The 20,007-nt window shown below is 41.0% G+C and overlaps 1 protein-coding gene across 1 annotated transcript in view; it reads right to left on the reverse strand.

The window, feature by feature from the left end:
* The window catches only part of ADCY5 (adenylate cyclase 5), a 202,653-nt gene that overhangs the window by 55,354 nt on the left and 127,292 nt on the right, over nucleotides 1-20,007 (reverse strand). The window contains exons 4-5 of the mRNA XM_014871774.2: nucleotides 1,644-1,755; nucleotides 1,338-1,465 (exon numbers count right to left, since the gene is read on the reverse strand). Coding sequence (XP_014727260.1) covers nucleotides 1,338-1,465; nucleotides 1,644-1,755 — 240 coding nt within the window. The remainder of the gene's footprint in view (nucleotides 1-1,337; nucleotides 1,466-1,643; nucleotides 1,756-20,007) is intronic.

Below are 20,007 nucleotides of genomic sequence, written 5' to 3' on the forward strand. Positions count from 1 at the left end.
ACACCAAAAGGAGATTGGTGCAAGGCAATGGAGTTTAAAACCAGGAAAGAAAAGTTAGAAAGTCCTGACATTGTACACTGTATACAAAGCAAGGGAATGCTGTTGCATACTGTGTTTTGAATGGAGTCTCCTGGGTGAAAACACTGCTTTTCACCCTGTGTATTTGTGTTATGAAAATGAGATTGAAAACTCTGGGGGTGTATTGATGTCCTTGCAGAAATTCAGATGGTTAAGGATGTACTGTACCAAGTTCAGCAAGGAGGTACCTCTAGACTTTATCAAGCTGAAGTGGAAACTCCATCAATTTACTGTATGAAATAAGAAGAGAACTGCTGAGAGATCTTCTACTTCTCTGTTGGTACCACTAATGCTTCAGAAGATGCTTTCAGAAAATAAAAAAATAAAAAAAAAGAGAAGGGAAAGAGCAGGAGAGTCTGTGCAGCAGGGATGGTGTGATGGTGTAGATACCAAGGTCAGGTCAGTTACCATCCAAAACTGACTGAACTTTGCACCTAAACTTGCATACACTCAAGATGATCAAATAAATCTTCCTTCTCTGAACTCTGAAAGAATTGGCCCGTGAAAGCACACGTACAATGCAAAGAATACTCAACACTGTCTGTAATCCTCCAACTAATAAAACTAGATACAGGTCTCCTATTTGTTGCTCTCTAAAGACAAGAATGGTCTGGACTAACACAGCTGTTAGTCTGAGGAGCAGGCAAAGCATCACCACACGTTTTAAAATAAAAAAATAAAGATGGGGAAGTAAATAGAAATAAAGGGAAAAGACCATGGATCTGTCCCAGTCTATGCCAGAGCAACTTCATGCTTTATTTCAGTAATTAATTTAACTAAAGTAAGAAAGCCTTGAATCTGACCCTTTTGGTATAGAGACATATAGAGAAGGATTTGTTGAACTAGACAGGACAGATCTTAGTAGAGCAATTTTAAGGTGAGTAAAAAGCTGGTTTGAAGAGACATAAATGAATAGCGACTGAAATTTAATAAAGTTATTATTAATACTCTGAATACACAATTCTGCAATTCACTGGAATCCTCCTTTGGGAATGAGACTTCCAGTAATTACAGTAACCTTTCCCTTTTTCATCACGAGACTGAGCTCTGATATCTACATGACTGTATGAACACAAGTTAAGTTTGCTGCTGTCAAAACTTAACACACCATTTTGTTTTTTTGCTCCAGCTGGTTTCCCTTTTTGCTGGCCAGAATTCTCTGGTTTGGCTACCTTGCTCCTAATATTAAGAAGAACTAACAGGAAAGAGAATCTACTTGCATTTGGTTTGAGCTTCTCTAGGGGGAATGTGGTACTTACGAGATGGCCTCTATCATATCCATTCCCATTTCAACACAGCAGTGTGCATGGTCAGCTCTTGCTTCTGGCAACCCAGACACACAGTAATAGCAATCACCCAGGATCTTGATCCGTAAACAGTGGTTCTCCTAAAAAAAAGATTAGAATAATAAAGGAGAAAGAAGTATTCAGCTTATGTTCATGCTTGCAATAGCTTGCCTTTTAGGGCAGTGAATATCTAAGAAATCCAGTGAACCAGCACAATATGTCATTCTTGCAACAGGAGAATAAAAACAAGAGGAAACAAAATTATAATAGAAAACTTACAGCTGCAAGCTTATCGAATCTGGCAAAGAGCTCGTTCAGTGTCATGACCAGCTCCTGAGCAGTGCACTGGGAGGCCAGACTGGTGAAACCTTCTATGTCTGCAAACAGGATGCTTGGGAAAAGGGAGGAAAAAAAAAAAAAAAAAGAGTTACAAAATTTGTTGCTGTTATTTGTGTAAGTGCAAATTCCACAGTAGAAGTCCAGGTTGGGAAAGCATGTAGGGGCATCCCAGCCCTAGAGCAACAGGAGATGAGCAACTCCAGTGGCACCTTATGATGCTGCCCCTATCCTACCTGCAGCACCCAGGAACTCCTCTCAGCAAGGCTGAGAGCACAAAAGCACAAAAGCACAAAAGCACAAAATTACCAATGTGCTGCCAAATGACAACTGCAGACCTTGCCAACTGAGGCCAACTGTGACAAAGGACATCACATCACACGTCCACCCAGGATGGACTGGGAAAGCCACCCAGGATGAACTGGGAAAGCCACCCAGGATGGACTGGGAAAGCCCTGTGAAAGCAGCCTGGACTGTTTGAAAGCACAATTATTTGAATCACAAGTATTATTAATGACTCTTCCATTTCAGTGAATCAGTATTAGTGCTGTACTGCAAGGACAACAGTGGGTTGTGGTTTGTTTTTTTTTTTTTAACTGCACAAAGATTCTATCTCATTGATAATTACAACATGGAAAATACTGACTTGCAATCAAACCCAGCCATTAGGGCAAATTTAAAACTCTTCAGTAAAACAATCAGCAGACTTCATCTATATAGATCTAAGATTAAATGTAGATATGCACACACATTTATATAAATAGAAAATTCATAACCCCTACTTGTATATTGGAATATTTATACAGTGGTTGATTTGTTCTTTGAAGTTGATTATTGCCATCAAGATGTACTTGGAAAAGAAATCAAAAGTCTAAATAACAACCACTTTGTAATTGTTTCTTCTTTGTAAAATAAAACTCCAACATGTTTTAGGCAAATTGCAGAGGTATGTTTTCAGTTAGAATTCTCTGCAATGCCTTCAGTCAGAAAGCAAAACCAACAAAAATATTTTCACAAGCATTTTTTGCAAAAATCCCGAAACACATTTCAATTTTGGCATGCTTTTCATATTTTCCTTCTACATTTCAACTCCAATAAATCACCAACCAAACATATTGCATTAAATACTTCTTTGTTAGTCATGCTGATGCTAAAATGTACAAGAAAAAAAGCAAGACAGGAATGCAGGGATGTCTGAATCAAAATATATTTTGCCATTTTCAAACATTTGAGAAAACATACAAAAATAAATCAAGATTCCACATATTTACAAATAAAAGTAAACCTCCTGAAGAAACACACTTGAAATCAAATGAAAGCTTAGACAAGTCTGCACTACTCATAAGCGAGTTAAGTTTGTGCTAATATGTAATGTACAAATGGGAAATATCTCCAGTTCTGGTGGCAGTATCAAAATGTGTCTTGTTGCAAGCACGTTCCTCTTCCAAAATGGGGCAAATTGCAAATTACTCATTTTTGAACATCTTAACACTCTGCTTGTGTGCATATTGCAATAGCCTTGTGTTAGAACAGGAGAAATCAAGATCAGCTGCTGCTCTGATGTTCAGATGTCAATTGGTGTATCTGAAAATGCTACACAGGGATGCCCTGAGCCTTCTCCTCATGCCTGATAAATGTGGATAAATGACTGAGGTTGCTCCCTCCATTCCCCATTACTATCATGCTAGATAAATGGATCAGACATTTCTAGAAGTGAAATGGTGGCAATATTTTCAACTCCACAAATGAAGCAATCACAGAGACCTATGAAGCTGTTCTACACAGATTTGTGTCAGCCAGGCAGCTGTGTGACCTGCTCTGCCAGCAAACAGCTACACCACTGAGCTATCAACACACACTCTCTGGGACACATGGGCTGCAGGGAATGGAAAACCTCATCAGGGTATGGAAAGGACTGCATGTGAGATGGCAGAGGACAGAGCAGGTATGTGGGAACTGAAGATGGAGAGGACAGACAAATCTGTGTCAGGCAACTGGAGAAAGAACAGGACATAAGAGTTGGAGAAAACAGCCCTTGAGAACAGGAACTCTGCTGAAGCCTCTGTCCTCTGCTCTCAGCAAGGAACTCTGAAAGCCAACAAACCAAATTTTAATTCCTCTGCCTAATCTCTCCCCTCTACACACTGCTGCTAGCACTGCAGCTCCAGCAGCAGAGATGCCAGCCAGGTGTCTTAGTCCCAGCCCTGCTAATGACACACAGGGGAGGAATGGGACCCAAGAAACTTCTGCTCCTTATGTTATTAGCCCTTGTAACCCTCAAATTCAGCCTGCTCCCTGTAAAGTACCCAACAATCCAGAAGTGATTAGGAAAAGAGATGTCCCTTACAGTAGCCTTGAGGGAACAGCACATGATCCTCAACCTGTGTTTAGTCAGAGCTGTTATTTGAAAATGAAACCTGTTATATCTATGTCTTTATATACACAACACACACAGTGAGATGTCTGAAGCACCTCCAGACCCTCCCAGTGCATCTTACCCAGACTAGCAGCCTTAAACACACAGCTTCCCACTACCCTTAACTCCTCACTCACGCTTCAGTCTTTCATGTCAGACTACCCTTAGCAATGAAAAGATTTTATTAAAGGACCATGGTGTTGGTGATTGTGATGAAGGGCCCAACTCGTGCCAACTATTTGTCAGTCTTCAGAGGTCACATAATTTCCTTGCTGGTGGGAGGACAATGCCAGTAACAGGCCTCCCCTATGCCAAAATGTGTAGTAAATGACAGTGGTCAACAAAAGGTCAAATGAAACAAATATTATAGCTATAAAATATCATAGGATAAGTGAGGCAGTGGTTTAGCAGTACTATCAGCTGAAGCTGATTAGAAGGGATTGACCACACAATCTGCAGCCTGGGCATCAGCAACTATTATCAGCCCTGAGTCCCAGTCCCTTCATCTGAGAGGCTACTGCTTTGTGGAAAAAAACAGTATAGCATGGAATTAAAATGTTGTAATGGTTTCAGAGCTCTTGATATATTTTCCACTCCATCACTGTCTTCAGATTTACCATCTGATTGGGTTTTGTCCAGCAATAACCAGGGTATGACCTCAAAAAATACAGAAAATGGTTTATTTCTGGGAAAGACAGAGAAGAAAAGAGGAGTTATCATTAATTTTATATGTCTTTTAAAATTCTTTCTGTTTTATTTTCGTTGAAAAGTACCACAAATTGTGTTTTAGGGTAGAGGTGAATACTTTCCTAAGCTCCTATTTCAGTTCCTATTTCCAGCAAGGACTGGCTCAAGATTCCATAGCTGTACATGGCAAGCTCAGTTTTGTGCCTGTTGCCCTACGTGGCTCATGATACTGACAGGAAAAAAGGATGAAAAAGAGCCTGATGTCAGATCCTGCTATCCTCCCCTCTGCTTAGGGACCAGCCTGATACCTACCTGGTCTCACTCAAGCCCCAGGTAGGGGAACAGGAAAGTGGATACAGGGACTGGAGGACCCCACAGCTGATGGCTCCTATGGATTCCACCATGTCTGAAGGGCAGCACAGGGCAGGTTGGGCTCACAGCTCCAACTGCTGCTGCCACAGGAATGCCAGCCTCTGCCTGAGCTTGGCTCTTCCCAAAACCATCAGGACACAGTGGACTGCATGGCCTCCATGAGCAGGATGTCTGAGCTCTTTGTGCACAGTGCTTCAGAGAGCTGCAAAGGCAGACTGAGCTGAAATGGAGGGAGGCACAGCTAGGGTGCAGAGAAAATAGGAGAAAATTCCCAACATGCTGAGTTCAGCTTTCCCCCTCTGTGGTCTCTGATGCATTCACACAACAGTTAAGATACACCTGGACAAGCAGCTCTGAAAACAGCAGGAGCCTCAGTGCAATATCCCAGAGACAAGCTCAAGTCCATCCCACTGCACCTGGAGTCCTACACTGCAGGTCCTTTAAAACTATCTCCTGTAAGTCAGGTGATCTTTGCACTACTGATGTACCCTGAGGCAGAAGCATCACAATGGCAAAAGATGGCAAAGGAGAACTTTCTTTGCAAATGTGCAGGAAGGGAAGAGGTTTAGCTGAAAGCAAAGAACATAAGGAGTAAGAAGAGCTAAGGACAAGGTTGGAAGCAGGAAACCACGAGACGTTTAAAAAACACACACATCTACAGAGAATGATTTTGAAGTGCAGACTTAAATGTCTGAAGCTAATACAGTTATCAAAGGAGGGACATGACACAGGTTTCCCTGCAAATGCAGGATTATTCAAAATGCTAAATTAAATCATGAGTGCTTCTATGTAAAAACAAAAAAACCCCACAGTCATGTTCTATTTCAAGCCATGTGCGTGCTATGCACGCCAGCCACAACATAAATCAAGCAAGGCAAGAAACACAAACCCTATCACCATCACAACGGTAATGCCAGTCATGAATATAAACACCATGTGTTGCTGGAAACCAAACACCACAGGCACTGCATGGGAAACAGAACAAAACCCCAGACTTGGTGAGCTTTAATGGCTTATAATAACTGCAAAGTGCTTTTGACTGGATCTGAACTAAAGCCATGGTATTTTACCACAAGGAACACTACCTACAAGAGAAGAAAGAGTTAATGTGTCATGATAAAATAATCATTGCTCACTAGAAACAGGCATTAATGAGCAAAGGTGTAACAAGAATGCCACTGGCTATAGACACAGTCTGCCCTTGCCAGTGAGCTCACTAGGCTAATGGGTGAGGACAGGGTCTCAGGGTGCCACAACACCACCCATGCAATTTGTGTTGTACGCCACTGAGTCATACTGGGAACAAGGAAGAACAAAGAAGGATGAACCAAGATGAAGCTGACAAAGCTCTCACTTGAAAGGCTGGGTCAAACACTTAACACCAAACTAGGCTTTGAGAGAGCCACAGTAATGCCTGCTGAAGTTGGAAGGGGCCTCCAGAGGTCATCTTGTCTAACTTCTGCTCAGGTAGGGCCATATTCAGATGTCTTTTGAGTATCTCCAAGGTGGGAGCATCTCTTCAGCATTTTGGTAGATGAGTCAATTTTTGCGCTTGGACATCTGTTTAAAAGCCAGTTCCCCTCCAGCACTGTAAGCCCAGAATTATTTTCCAGCTCCAGTGGCATAAACATAGTATTAAGTTCATTTAGAGGTTCCTGGAATAGCCAAGACCTCAGGATACATCCAGTCTCTCCTTCCTAACAATAGCTAGGGGATGGGATGGCATGGAGATCCTCTGTGCCTTCTACTCACCCAGTGCACAAAATAGGATTGCAGCTTCCAGAAACACTGAGAACATTTCATCATGCTCTTTCCCTGCTGAATTTGATAGAAGCAACAACAAAAGGACAAACCAAAACAAGCTGAGGACAAGTTCACAGCAGTGCCACAGTGATCATGGTCAGGCGGCAGCGTGTCTGGGAAAAGCAAAAAGGAGCACTAATGTGAGCAAGGGCAGCAAAGCCCACCATGGGAGAGTGAAGTGGCCCACACAGATCATTGTGTCAGTGACAGCCCAGTGACCAGTCCAGTAAGCTGCTTCTAGACTGTCTCAGGTCTCAACAGCATGTCAGCCTTGCTCTCTAGGGATGTCTGTGTGACAGGCTAAAGTCACAGCCTTAGCGATGCAAAAAATGTTCTCCAGAACAGCAGGACACCAGACAGACCAGAGGTTACAATTTTTCCTTTTCCTACAGTCATGGGAAAAAAGCAAACACAACAGCAAAAAGATACACGGTGTATCCTAAACATATATGGTCATTTTGGAGAAGATGCATTTAGTATTGGAAAATCACCTATTGTTTCAAAGGACCCTAACACTGCTGTGACACCTGAGCTGGCACAGCTCCCCCTTGGAAAGGAGGACTCAGTCTTGCACAATGTTCCATCTTGAGACTGGTCATGCTGGCTCTCACCTGCTCAGGAGGGTGAGGAGGCACACATGTACACAAATGTGACAAGCACAGGGAACTGGCAAGAGAGGGAAAAACGCAAAATAGGAGGAAATACACAAAAAACCCTACAAAACCCTGGAAAACTGTGAGCTTTTTCACCTTTTTCTTTCCAACAAAATGCAGAAAGCCTCCCTCCCATCCCTCTTCCAAAATTGCCAAAAATGTAAACCAAACTCACAAGCCATATTTGAGAACTTCACTCTGCAGGAGCATACTAAGTGAATCTGGAGACAGCAAAAACCAAAGAAGCAGGAGACCAGATGGCTCTGGGAGACACTGGTGGCAACGTGCAGACTGCCATCCACAGCCACTGCATGATGACAGCCAGGCTCATTGCAAGGACACAAACTGCAGAGCCCTGCTTTGAGTTGATTTTCCCATGTTTGCTCGCAGGTGAGTGTTCAGGAGGTCAGAACTGTCTGAGGGGCTCATCTGGGAGATGCACATCTGCAGCACAAACACTCCACATTTGTGGCTGCAGCTCTGTCTGCATTAGCAGTGCTGGGAATGGCCCATGGAAAGGGCAGGAGCTGCTGAGAAAAATGGCACCATACTGTCCATCATGGTCAGTGCTCCTCACATCCATGCCTGTGGTCTGTCCCACACCGACAGCCCAGGAAATGAGAAGAAATTTAGATCCTCAAATCACTAACCAGAAGGGGAAAAATACACCAGTCATGCAAAGAAAAAATTTTCCATGCCTTCCCTAGGTTTGCAGTTTACAAGAATGAGTAGCATCCCCAGTTACTGGAACTTAGCTATAGCTAGGCAACATCAGTACTCCTTTTTTTATTTTAAACATGAAAAGCTTGCTATCCTCTCCTTCTAAACATTTTGAGTTACAAGATTTTCTTATTTCAGCAGACTATATTTAACCAGATTGATTTTTTCACTTGAAACAGCAGTAATAAATACTCTTTTGGGAAGAAAAACTACTTGAGGAAGGCAAAATCAAATAAAAATAGATATGCAGTGGCTACCAGCCAAACTATAGGTGTGACACACTATAGATGGCTTTGAGATGAATGAAAGGAATTTTCATCCTCCATCATTGCCAGCTGAATTAGACTGTCTGTCAAACCTAAAAAAGAGATCCAACCATTCTAAATAAGACCTTGTGTTATTAAGAAGGAGGAAATTTAGACCTTTTTTCATTTATCTAAGAAGGGACTGATGGAAATGCTAATTTTTTTCCAATTCTTTTGGAAGACAGGGGAAAAAACATGTAAATGCAAAAGATCCCAAATCCATTCCATCCATTCCATCTCCAAGGAAGCTTAAGCAGGCAAAATTGAAGGATAGAGCCTTTTGCAGGAAGGGGCCATGCACAGTGCTGACCCCAACCATGTGCCTTTGCTGAGGGTCTGAGAAAGCCCAAACTCACTCATCTCTGCCTGACCAGTAAAAAAGATATTGCAGGTCTGTCCAAAGTGGAGCTGAATCCAGCCCACACCAAAAATAAATCGCAGATTCATTTTTGTTCCACAATACAGCCTGGAATATAGAACTGCATGTAAAACAGAAAGGAAAAGCCATATTCTGGTTTTCAAACTTCCTTTTTCCTCTGAGCATTCCTGCAGTCTGTTTTCTGGGATTAGAGTAACCTCTGATATCAAAATCCTGCTGTAAACCAGTAACTAGGACAACAGAGCTAAGAGAATTCTGAAAAAAGGGACCAACACAGTTGTAGTTCTGTTCAGGGCAGGAAGGCACTATTCCTTCTTGCCTTCTCTTTGAGACAATACCTTGCAAAATTGACTGAAGCTATAGAAGCAGCACACTAGGAAAGAGAGACAACTAAACATTTAAGCATTAAAGCAATAAAAAACGTGTTGCACAAAGCATGTGCCAGCAATCGGTTGTCAGATAAGGCAAGACAGTAATATGTTTTGTCACAGTTAACAGTTTCACAAGTATATCCTGGCTCAGGCACATAGCATAGAGATGGAATTGCCTCTAATCAGGTTTGTGATGCTTTCAGGTCTTTGTATTTGATGGAGAAAGAATGAGCTCTTCATGGCTGTGAAAACTGCCTTCAGTCTGTTCTTCTCTGGTATCATGGATATTCAGGCAAACAATGATGCTTTTGTACTCCCTAACCAAAAAGCTGCAGTAATTCTGCATGAAGCCATCATTTCAATCTAACCTTACTTCTTCGCTCTCTCCCCCAGCTTTCCCAGTGTCCTGTCTTTTTGGGATTTATTTACTTTCTCATTTCAGCAAGTCAGGGTTTTCCCTCTGGAAAGTCACTACATAATGAACACATTACATTAGTATATAAATGTCATAATTTAAAACATTAAGGACCCTTTCCCAAAGTGGGTAGGTAGCAAAATACACAGATTTCCAATGGATCAGCTGAGAAGGGACAATTGATGTGATGCTCTGTGTACACGATTTCCATTGGTATCTTATTAGATCAATAACACAAAGTGGCCATTTGGTGGGAAAACAGTGCTGAAGAATGTGAACACGAGTCTTCCTGCCCTTTTTGGAACAGCCAGCATGAGTGGACTCGCTGCCCTCTCACTTCTGTACTTTTAAATGTAGCTGAGCAATTGTGTTTTTAAAATTACACTGATTAAACCATAAAGAGAAATGGGTGCAAAGCATTTAGAGACACTTAACTGTGCACACTTTATAATCCTCACTTTTCTGAGAAACTCCAATGAACATCAGCAGAGAGAAACTGTAAAATGAAGACATAATTCTACTTCAGATATTTTGAAAGTAAAAATGGCTGTCCAAAGAAAATGGTACAGCTCATTAACTGAGGGATTAATGTTATTTGATTAGTAAACAAACCTGATAATAAATTTAATAATAAACCACATTCATGTTTTCAATGACAGGGGAGATTGGCTGCAATGTCAGAATCAAATGAAAAGGAAAAAATCCTGCAGGAAATTGAACTCGCTATCTGGTTGTTGTACACTGCATTAATTTTCCTTACCTGATAAGAACCAGTAATGAATAGATACCCTCAACTCAAAACTAAAGTCTCCCAGCTTTACAAGGGCTATCATTTAACATTAAGGGATTTTTTTTTCCTTTTTAAGATGTCACCTACCATCACATCTGAATTGACCAGTGGCACATGGGTGGCTATCTATCTTTGGTTCCCTTGGGTGATACAGAAAACTCCAGTTTCCATGGAGAAACAAGGTAAATACAATGAAATTCTGTAAATTGGTATCAGCAGGAAAACCACTCCTCCTCAGAAGGCAGTTCAGGTCAGTTACTGCATAAGGATTTCTATGCAAAGATGGCCCTTGAACAGGGAATTCGAAATTCCATGCACCTTTTCAGCCCCTAACATATCTCATATTCCAAAATACTTGGCATATTTCCATGATTTCATAGAGAGTAAGCAGTGACATTAAGCAACTGTTAAAATGTGCTAGAAAAGAAACAACACACTATTTTCTAGAGACAGCAGTATGATATATAGATAAAATACATAAAGATGCTCAAGGTGGCATTGGAAAAACCTGGCAAAGCAGGAATGTGAATCCCTGCCTCCAAGGTCCAGGAAACATCCTCACAAACCCTACTCCTGACATGCTGAAGCAGGAACCATGGTGATGGCAGGTCTGCTCAGTGCATATGGAAGTCTCTCTAAGTTTCCCCTAAATCTCCCCTGATTTTTGCAATCAGTGGTTTCTTCTCATAATGAAGCAGACATATAATTTTAACTTGATTTCAAGAGAATTACTGTAATTGCCACCACCAGAATAATAGATCTGCATATAAAGAAATGGCTTTTCTCTTGCATTTTCTATTGGAAAATTTAATTTCTGTGTTAATGCATTAAGATATTTCTCTAAGCCATTTGCTTGCTACTCTCAATATTCACAAAATATTATCACCAAATGTAGTTCCTGCAAACAGCTATTAATTTACCAGTATACTGATATCAATAAAATCAAGAGGCTGACCTGATCTTTTCTATAGCATAGAAAGCCACCTTGGAGACCACTTAAAATATAAAATATGGTAATATGTCTCATAGCATAAAAATGAGAGGAAAGTTACTGTTTCTTCCTACATCTATGCAAAACCAGTCTAGCTAATTTCTGTTTACTTTTTATACCACCGCAGTAGCAGCAATTTTGGTTTTCACAAAGCTGCATGAAATAGAATTTAAGTACCAGGGAGGACACGTGCCCATGTGAAGTCTAACACAGCTGGCAAAAATTGTGGCTAACAAGTCACAGGACAGACAGGTTGGGACTTTCCCTGTTGGAGATCTGGGGAATCCAGAGCTGAATTCACTTGCAGAGAAGGAAGGAGTTTGAACAAACTGCCTCAAGGGAAATGTCTTTTGGAGTATCCATGTTAACAGCCACACTGGTCCTGTCCCTAGCACTGATATATGGAGGTTTCTAACAGCCTTGCATTAGAATGATTTGCTCTTCCAGACAGGAGTAGCCATGACTGTAGTAAAGCACTTCTCAAACAACACATCCATGTTCTCCCTGGGGGTCAGTGCAGGAACTGATGGGGTACAAGCTCCCAGGTGAGCAGGCCTGGGGCTGGCAGGCAGATCTGGAGCAGTGGAGAGGGCAGCAGAAGGAAACGGAGCATGCAAACAGAACACAAACACAAAGATCTTGGAGCAGGACGGAATTTGCAAGATGCTCACTAAGGCAAATGGCAGCTGTGGTATTTGGTGTTTGTATGGCTGGGTTAAACCCTCCTGTAGTTCACATATCAGGAGATGATTCCCTATTCTTATGTACCAGGCCACTCTCTGGAAGCCTGGAAATGCTTAGCACAGCTACTCTTATTTCGTATACACCACAATAAACAAACTTGCAAAAGTGCTGGATTCTAACAGCCACTGCAAAGAAAGAAAGAAAGAAAGAACGTGGTGGAGGGGAAAAGCGCAGCAGCCCACACAACACCAAATGCTGGTAGGCTCAGTGCTAAATAGCAGATGATTCTTACTGAATAACTGCCCTAGATTTTGCAAACAATACAGGGAACAAAAATAGAAACCCATTTACATATTGCTGTTAATAACTTTATTTATAGTGTCACAGCTAGAGCACAATAACTGCAGCCACGGCTTAACTTGAAAGCCATTCAGTGTGGAAGAGTCAGACAGATACTGTTTTTTCAATCCTTATGCAACTGAAAAAAATCCTGCTAACAACATCCAGTCGCCAGAATCCTTGTAAACAGAATCAGAAAAGAAGTTAACAGCAGTCAAAGCCAAAAGCAAATCATCCCCAGGATCCCCTTGGCTTCTGTGCCCTCTGACTACTTAGGACATGCTGTGGTCAGTCAAAGACCACCAGGGCTGGAAACCCTGGCAAGTAATTTTTCACTTCATTTTGAGCCTCATGATAGCACCTTACAGGAATACTTGACTGTTATTTAATTTATTTCTTTGGTTGTTATTCGTTTGTTTGAATTAAGAAATACAGACAGGGCTCAGACTAAGTCAGCAGCCACAATAAGAAGCAGCATGTGTCCAGCATTTAAGAGAATCCCTCCCCAGTCCGTGCTGCCATCTACATGACTGCAGCCAAATCTTACCTGGAAACCAAGATTCCTACCAGCTAAAATACCACTGGCCTGACACAAAAAATTGGCATATCTTTAAGGCAGAAAAACATACACAGAAATTTATATCCTTGATTCCACAGTACTTTGCAAATACCTGCTATTTATAAGTAAAGAGAGTGACATTGAAAGCAAGAAAACCATCTCCTAGGACCTGTTACACAAGATGTGAGAAAACACGGATTTAATTTTCCCTCTGCCTGAATCCAGCCTGAACTGGACAACTGGCTATTTTAGATTGGGAACAGGGGTGCCCTCAGGACCTCATGCTGCAGCTGCTCATTACATGTAAAATACTCAGAATAATTAGAGGCAGAGACAGCGAGCCCTCCACTCTGCCCTGCTGATTATGGTGCAAGCTGTGACATGGGACAGTGGGATTCAAGCTGCTGCTCTGGGGTTTGATTCTTTTATATAAAAAAATGAAATAGAATTAACAAAAGAGGATGAGGATGCCTTCTTCATTTATGGCCTCAAATGCCCTCTGGCACATGGGAAAACTGAATTCGGACAACCTACCCTAGCATGTGGGTTGAGCCTCTATGCTCCCAATAAGCATGGTGTGCCTCATCAGGCCTTTGCTACCTCTGTGCTGTACTTTCTGCCACATGGAATGTCAAGTGAATCAATTAATTCTCTGGGTTTCCATTTGAGTGAAGAACAGAAGGATGCCCCTTTGGTGACCAGCCCAGGTGACCTGCCCCGCTTGCCCCCCCACAGGTACAGCCAGCACCCAGGAGAAGTGCCCAGCACTGAGTGTGTGCTTCTGCAGGCTCCCTGCCTGTTCCTTAGGCACAATTCCTCAGAGCCTTCAAGACACAATCATCAGGACATTCCTGCACTGGGAACCAAGCATTTCTGAACTCTGATCAGCCCCACTACCAAGTCAAATTAAAGAATTCACTGTCTATCTCAGGTTTTAACTTTTCAGACAAGGTATCATTTTCAGTTACTTCTTCCCCCATTGCATACTTACAAGGAAAAGCAGCTCAGCAGGTAAGCCACACCTGCAATTTCAATGTCCCTGGACTTTGCAAGAAATTTGTAATCACTTCCAATTTCAACAAAATTTTGCTCAGTTTGCAGCTGAAAATTATAAAGAGTACTGGATAGTAAGAACAGACTATCACTTACAATTTACACCCCGTAACACAACTTTGTCTCTACATGACACCTGTCATCCTAAACTGTGACCTGATGTGACTATTCCACAGAAAGGAAGAATCTTTGGGAAGAAAGGCAAGGACGTTTTTTCTCATTTTTAATTGAAACAAAGTAGAACTATTAAATGAAAAGGCCTCTTTTTCTCTTGCCTGGAAAGGAAATTAATCTCACAAAGGGGCTTACAGTAGTTTTGAATGCAATCCAGAACAAAAGGTTCCAAATGAAACAGAATAATTATACTTTTATGGATCAGCTCTTGGCATTTGTTGAAGCCTGATCTGTAACTGCAATTGCTCAAGTTCCCCTGAGCAGAAGCCAAAGTTTTGTTTGTTTTGTTCTACAAATTGATTCTTATTAGCTCATTCTTTGGAAACAGCCAAGGCACAAAGCAGTGGTGCATTGGTGTGCATGTTCCTGGGAATAGAGGCTCTCCACCAGCAATGGCACATAACTGTGTGCCATCCACTATCTACACATGCTTGCATCTGGTTTGCACTGTCCCTTTTGCTCCAGACATGCTAACAATTGGTAAATTTGCTCCTTTCTTTCCAAGGTTTTTTTTCATCTTCCCCGTATTTTTTGCCTACCTCTCCTCTCCACTAATATCCCATCAGATCTGTGACACAGGTTCTCTCAGCTCCTTCGTGGTTCAAGGAGTTACAAAGCACCTCTGAATTGCTGCTTCATTCAGCACTGATGTATGGGTCTGCCAGGCCTTGGAGATAACAGAAATTAAGTAGTTGTGAGAAGAAGGAGGGTTGTCCTAGTAACCCTCTATTAGCAGCATTCCCCACAGTGAGCAGGAATGGAGCCAGTGTATGATCACATTCTGCAGAGAATCATGCTTAAATTAAAAAACCTACCCAAACCACCACCATCAGAAAACCCCAAAACAATGAGCTGACATGGTGGATCAAACTGTCAGTACTGTAACCTGCTGGGAAAATTCCCCACTGCTTCCTACCTGCACCTTCCTCTTCATGTGAGAGGACAAGTCATGCTTCCAGATGTTTTGCACAGCTACTGCTGGGACAAGCAGGCATTTACAGCTGATCTTACAACTCAACAAAGTCCTGGTCACCCAGCCTTCTGCATGCCACTTCCTGGGGAGGTCTCTGCAACAGGAGGCTAGGAGAGAATATTTTGCTGATGGTCACACAGATCCATCACATCAGATTTTTCGTCTTGGGGGTTGCAGATGAGGAAGTTGATTTTGAACGTTGATGATCCTCCTATATATTTAAGGCATCGATTGGGAGGTTGATTCAAAAAACAGCTATGGCTACTGGTCAACAATGTCATTAGATTTCCTCAGTGCCTTTAAAAGCCTCAGATATTTTCCAAAATCACACAGCAACCACAAAGAGCTCTGCTGGTCATGGTATCAAGGAAGATAACACCTCTATTGCTATATTTTGGTTGCTTTTTTTAAATAGTGTGGTCACAGAGAAACTTCCCAATCTCTGAAAGCTACCTTCAAACTTCCAAGCCCCAGAATCTACACAGATTTACAAATCCTTATTCCCACCATTAAAACTGTGTGCATCCTTCTTGGGCTTTGTAACAGAAACAGAAATGGGCACAGAAAATTCTCAGTTTTCTAAAAAGAAAACTTTTATCATTCCACAAGGGCAATACCATGCCAATGGGATGTGTGTGATGAAATTAATTAAACCTTTGGTCTTTTGCCTCCTTTGCTCTTTTGTGCAGTCCTCTGGTGCTCCTCATTTCTGTTAGTTCTGTTTCTGAAGTGACCTGTTCTTAGCTTGGTTTCTTACAAAAGCTCCACTTACAGAATTATGAAGAATGCACAGTCAGTACCAACCTCTCCCCAGCTTTTTCACCACTTAGTATAAAGCAAAGTTAATGAAAAAGAGAACGTTTAGAAACTGCACCATGACTTTCATTTACTGAAGGACACAGACTAAGTTAGCAATGGTACTAACTTGAGTCACAGGATGCCAGACCACTCGAGAGCTCTTCTCCACTAATTGGTTTCAGCTTTTGTCTCTTCTTCATTATTTATCCAGTGTCAAAATTATATATACCCCAGTAGGAACAGATGCACAAATTAGCAGCAATTGTTGAGGGATATAAATATAGTATAAAACAAGAGAAGTTAATCCATCCCCATCCAAAACTGTGCCTCTGTTTTATAGCTTCTTTAAGACAGCTTTAAATACTTTTGCAAAGTTCTCTGCATTACAGAATAAAAAGTTTAACCAATTTTTACTTTTCAGTCATTATCATCTAGGGAGGAAGCAAAAAGGTGGGATGATGATTTTAATAAAAACCTCTTCAAATGTTATATAAACTCAATGTTCTTAAAACCACTTTGCATGTTAACTACATGACAAAGCAGTTCATCAACTGAAATCTCACAAGGTCTTTACAGGAGAAAAGCAACTCTGTAAAAGCAAGTCTTCACAAAAGAAAAGTTTTGTTCAGAGAATACTCAATTTTTTTTGCCAAGGTTACTCCAGAATACAGTGGACTGGGAGCGAATTAATTGAATAAACATAATTAGATGCCTTTTTTTAACTATAAATTTGATACATTTGTTTTTATCAGACTAATCAGAAGTCATACTCGCACTTTAAAAAAATTAATTTATTCTTAGTACTATTGAAGAAAAAAGAGAATCCAAATAACCTTGATGAGTTAAAATTCTGCTCTGTAAACTTCTACAGGCACCTTCATTATTCTCTCCAAATTACTTTTCACAGTATTTCATCATTAAAACATCTGACACTGTTCAATCCACCACCCTGTGAACTTCACAGGCCCTTGTGTAAACTCAGAATAGCAGGGTGTGAATTATACATCACAGGCCCTTCCTAATTGCTGATGGCTTGCTGGTGGCTGCAGATCTGCAGTCACCTGGCATGCTGCACTTTTGGGATGTTATCTTTATTCCAACACACGTGTTTAGGGAGTGCATCCAGCAGGGTGCCCTGCAGCCTCTTATTTATCCTTTTTGTTCTTCAGAGGGTCCAAGGCTCGCTCACACCCCTGAAGACACCGGGGGATCCCAGCAGGGACCAAGATCACAATGGATCGGTTCAAAGAGGAAGATCACAGAGCAAATGAATACTTCAACAAGTTAGCATGTATTTGTTCTTAAAGGTTGCTGTGCACACACACGAAGAGGTAGATTTGCTAAAATGTATAAAACTGCTGTATTTTTTGGCTTAAAAATTTTCGTGACTGAACCATCAAGACATTTATTACTGAGAGGGCGTTATCCTGGGTTTAAACATCCCCTGTAATATTAACACCCAGACTTATTGCACAGCTTTGAGGTCAACTCCAAGTGTATCAAGGCTGCAAAGTAAGTGAATTTCTTTATATGTGAATTTTAGTGTGAATGACAATCTCCAAAAGACAAGTGACCTTTTCCTCTCAAAAACAACAAATTGATTAGGAAGAGACAAGTGATTAGTGGTCGTAATAGCAGAGTATTTCCCCTTCATCCATGGCTGAAACCTACTTCTGCACTTTCTAAAGCTTACTGCTAACTTGAAAGAAAAAAGCAAAATCTGCAACATTAAAAAGCAAAGATTCACACCTGCCAGGCATAGGTGGAACTCCCAGGAGCTGACTCTTGACAGAGTTCCTGCTTAGGTAAAATTCACTGCTGTCATTTGGGGAAAGACGTGGGCAGGCTCATTTCCCTCCTACTCACTTTTCTCATCCTACAGCTTCAACCAGAAGTTACAACAATTAAATGCTCTGAACTCACATGAAACCCACAGTTACCCCCCACCTACGGGCAAAAATAACTTTCTATTGCTCGTGGGCACATGCCTTGAATAAGGAAAAGGAGGGAAAGGTCTTGCCAAGCCTTAATTCTGAGAAACAACCAACCAACCCATGAACACACTTTGGAGGAAATTGAAGCTCACAGACTGGCACAGAGAGCAGCAGCAAAGATGCAAGACATGGATAAAAGTGGCTTTTGGGCTTTCTCCTGCTTGATGCTGCTCTTCCTTGTTTTTAAACAGAAACCATCAATTTTCATTCTGAAAGTAGACAAGGAGGAAGATGGATTATACAGTAAATATTAAAAAAGTTACTGCTCCTGCCCTTTCCTGGCAATGAGGCCTTCCAGGGAAATTAAAGCTACATAAACTTTGGCTGAGATAAGGGATTGTGTAGTATTTGAAAATATCCACGGAGAAACTGTCAGAAATTTATACCTGCCATAATGTAAGTCCTTCACCACCAAGAAACATTAAGAACGGATGTCCTGTGTGTGAGGACAGTGGGAGGAGGGAAGAAAAAGATTGTTTGCTCAGTAGAATTTTTCCTCAAATAGTTCATAGTTCACAATTCCATACAACCTTGCAACCTGGGAATTAAAAAAACTTCATAAGCAACTAATTAGGCATCACAACACCTAAAAGGTGAAGAGGTTAAGTTGACACAGCTGGTCTGAATGCCCTGACACTCAGCCAAAGTGCAACTATTTGGTCATTTTTAAGGGGAGAACCTTTTGGTGGTTAGAATGTCATTATATCAGAAGAGGAGTTACAAATGTTTTTCATTTAAAAAGCTGAAAGCAAATGGTCTTGTATCATTTCTGCAAATGGTTTAGTTCAAATTGTCAAGAAGTTTAAGAAACTCTGAAAACAGGCTAATGTTGTTAAGTACATGATTCATAAGAATTATGTGAAGGGGTGAAGAGAGGAAACTGTCACTTTTACTGCACTTGGATGTCAGCCCTAAAATAAGCTTCTTGAAACAGTTCATCAAAGGAATTTCAATGACAAAGCCAACCTTTATCCCTTCACAGAGGACTTCAAGCCTCCTTTTATAGCACAGAGATTACTATATTTGGCCAAACCTAGATAACATTAAAGCCATTATCACTGCAGTGAGACACTATAAATAGCAATAGTAACGCAGAGCACTTAAAATTCTGTCTGGGAAGCATGATAGATAAACAATATTATCTCTGCATAATTTAGGGCTTGTCTATCAGACATAATCTCATTCATGATAACATGAACAAATTTAGTTACATAATTCACCTTGCTGTTTACTCAAATTACTTGCACAGTCTTGGGAACTCCTTTCCTGATTGCTTTTGACAATAGACTTTATATTTAACACACACACATATGTGGGAAAGGTCAAATCATGCTCTGAGGTTCTGGATTTGTCAAAGTTAATTCTCATTCAATAAATCAGGACAGGAAAAGGTTTCATTCTCTCTTTAAAGGTTCTGTTCATGTGCATTGAAAAAGAGTTTATTAACCTCAAACATTTGCATCTTTGTTTTGTCACCACACTAAAATTTTCAGAAGAACACAATCCTGAAACAAATTTTGCTGCCAAAAATTACAGGAAATTATATTTTCATTGTGGATAAATTAGTCTCTGAACTTTACTTTCCATAACAATAATCAGGAGATTATGAACTCATTTGCAGGAAGTCCAGATAAAAAGATTTGCTCAAAAAAAGATTGTCTGTTACCCATTCAGGTCAAAAAGACCACAGTATTTTGCATTTAAAAAAATCATCTTTCCCTTATGGAGAGATGGCCCACCCTCTAACAGCAGTGTACCACAGTAAGCAATATCATAGCAGAACTGCTCCTTATTAAAGGATCATGGCTATGTTTTACAGACTTACTGCTAG

The sequence above is a fragment of the Sturnus vulgaris genome, chromosome 7 (assembly GCF_052056855.1).
Source record: "Sturnus vulgaris isolate bStuVul1 chromosome 7, bStuVul1.hap1, whole genome shotgun sequence".
Taxonomy (NCBI): domain Eukaryota; kingdom Metazoa; phylum Chordata; class Aves; order Passeriformes; family Sturnidae; genus Sturnus; species Sturnus vulgaris.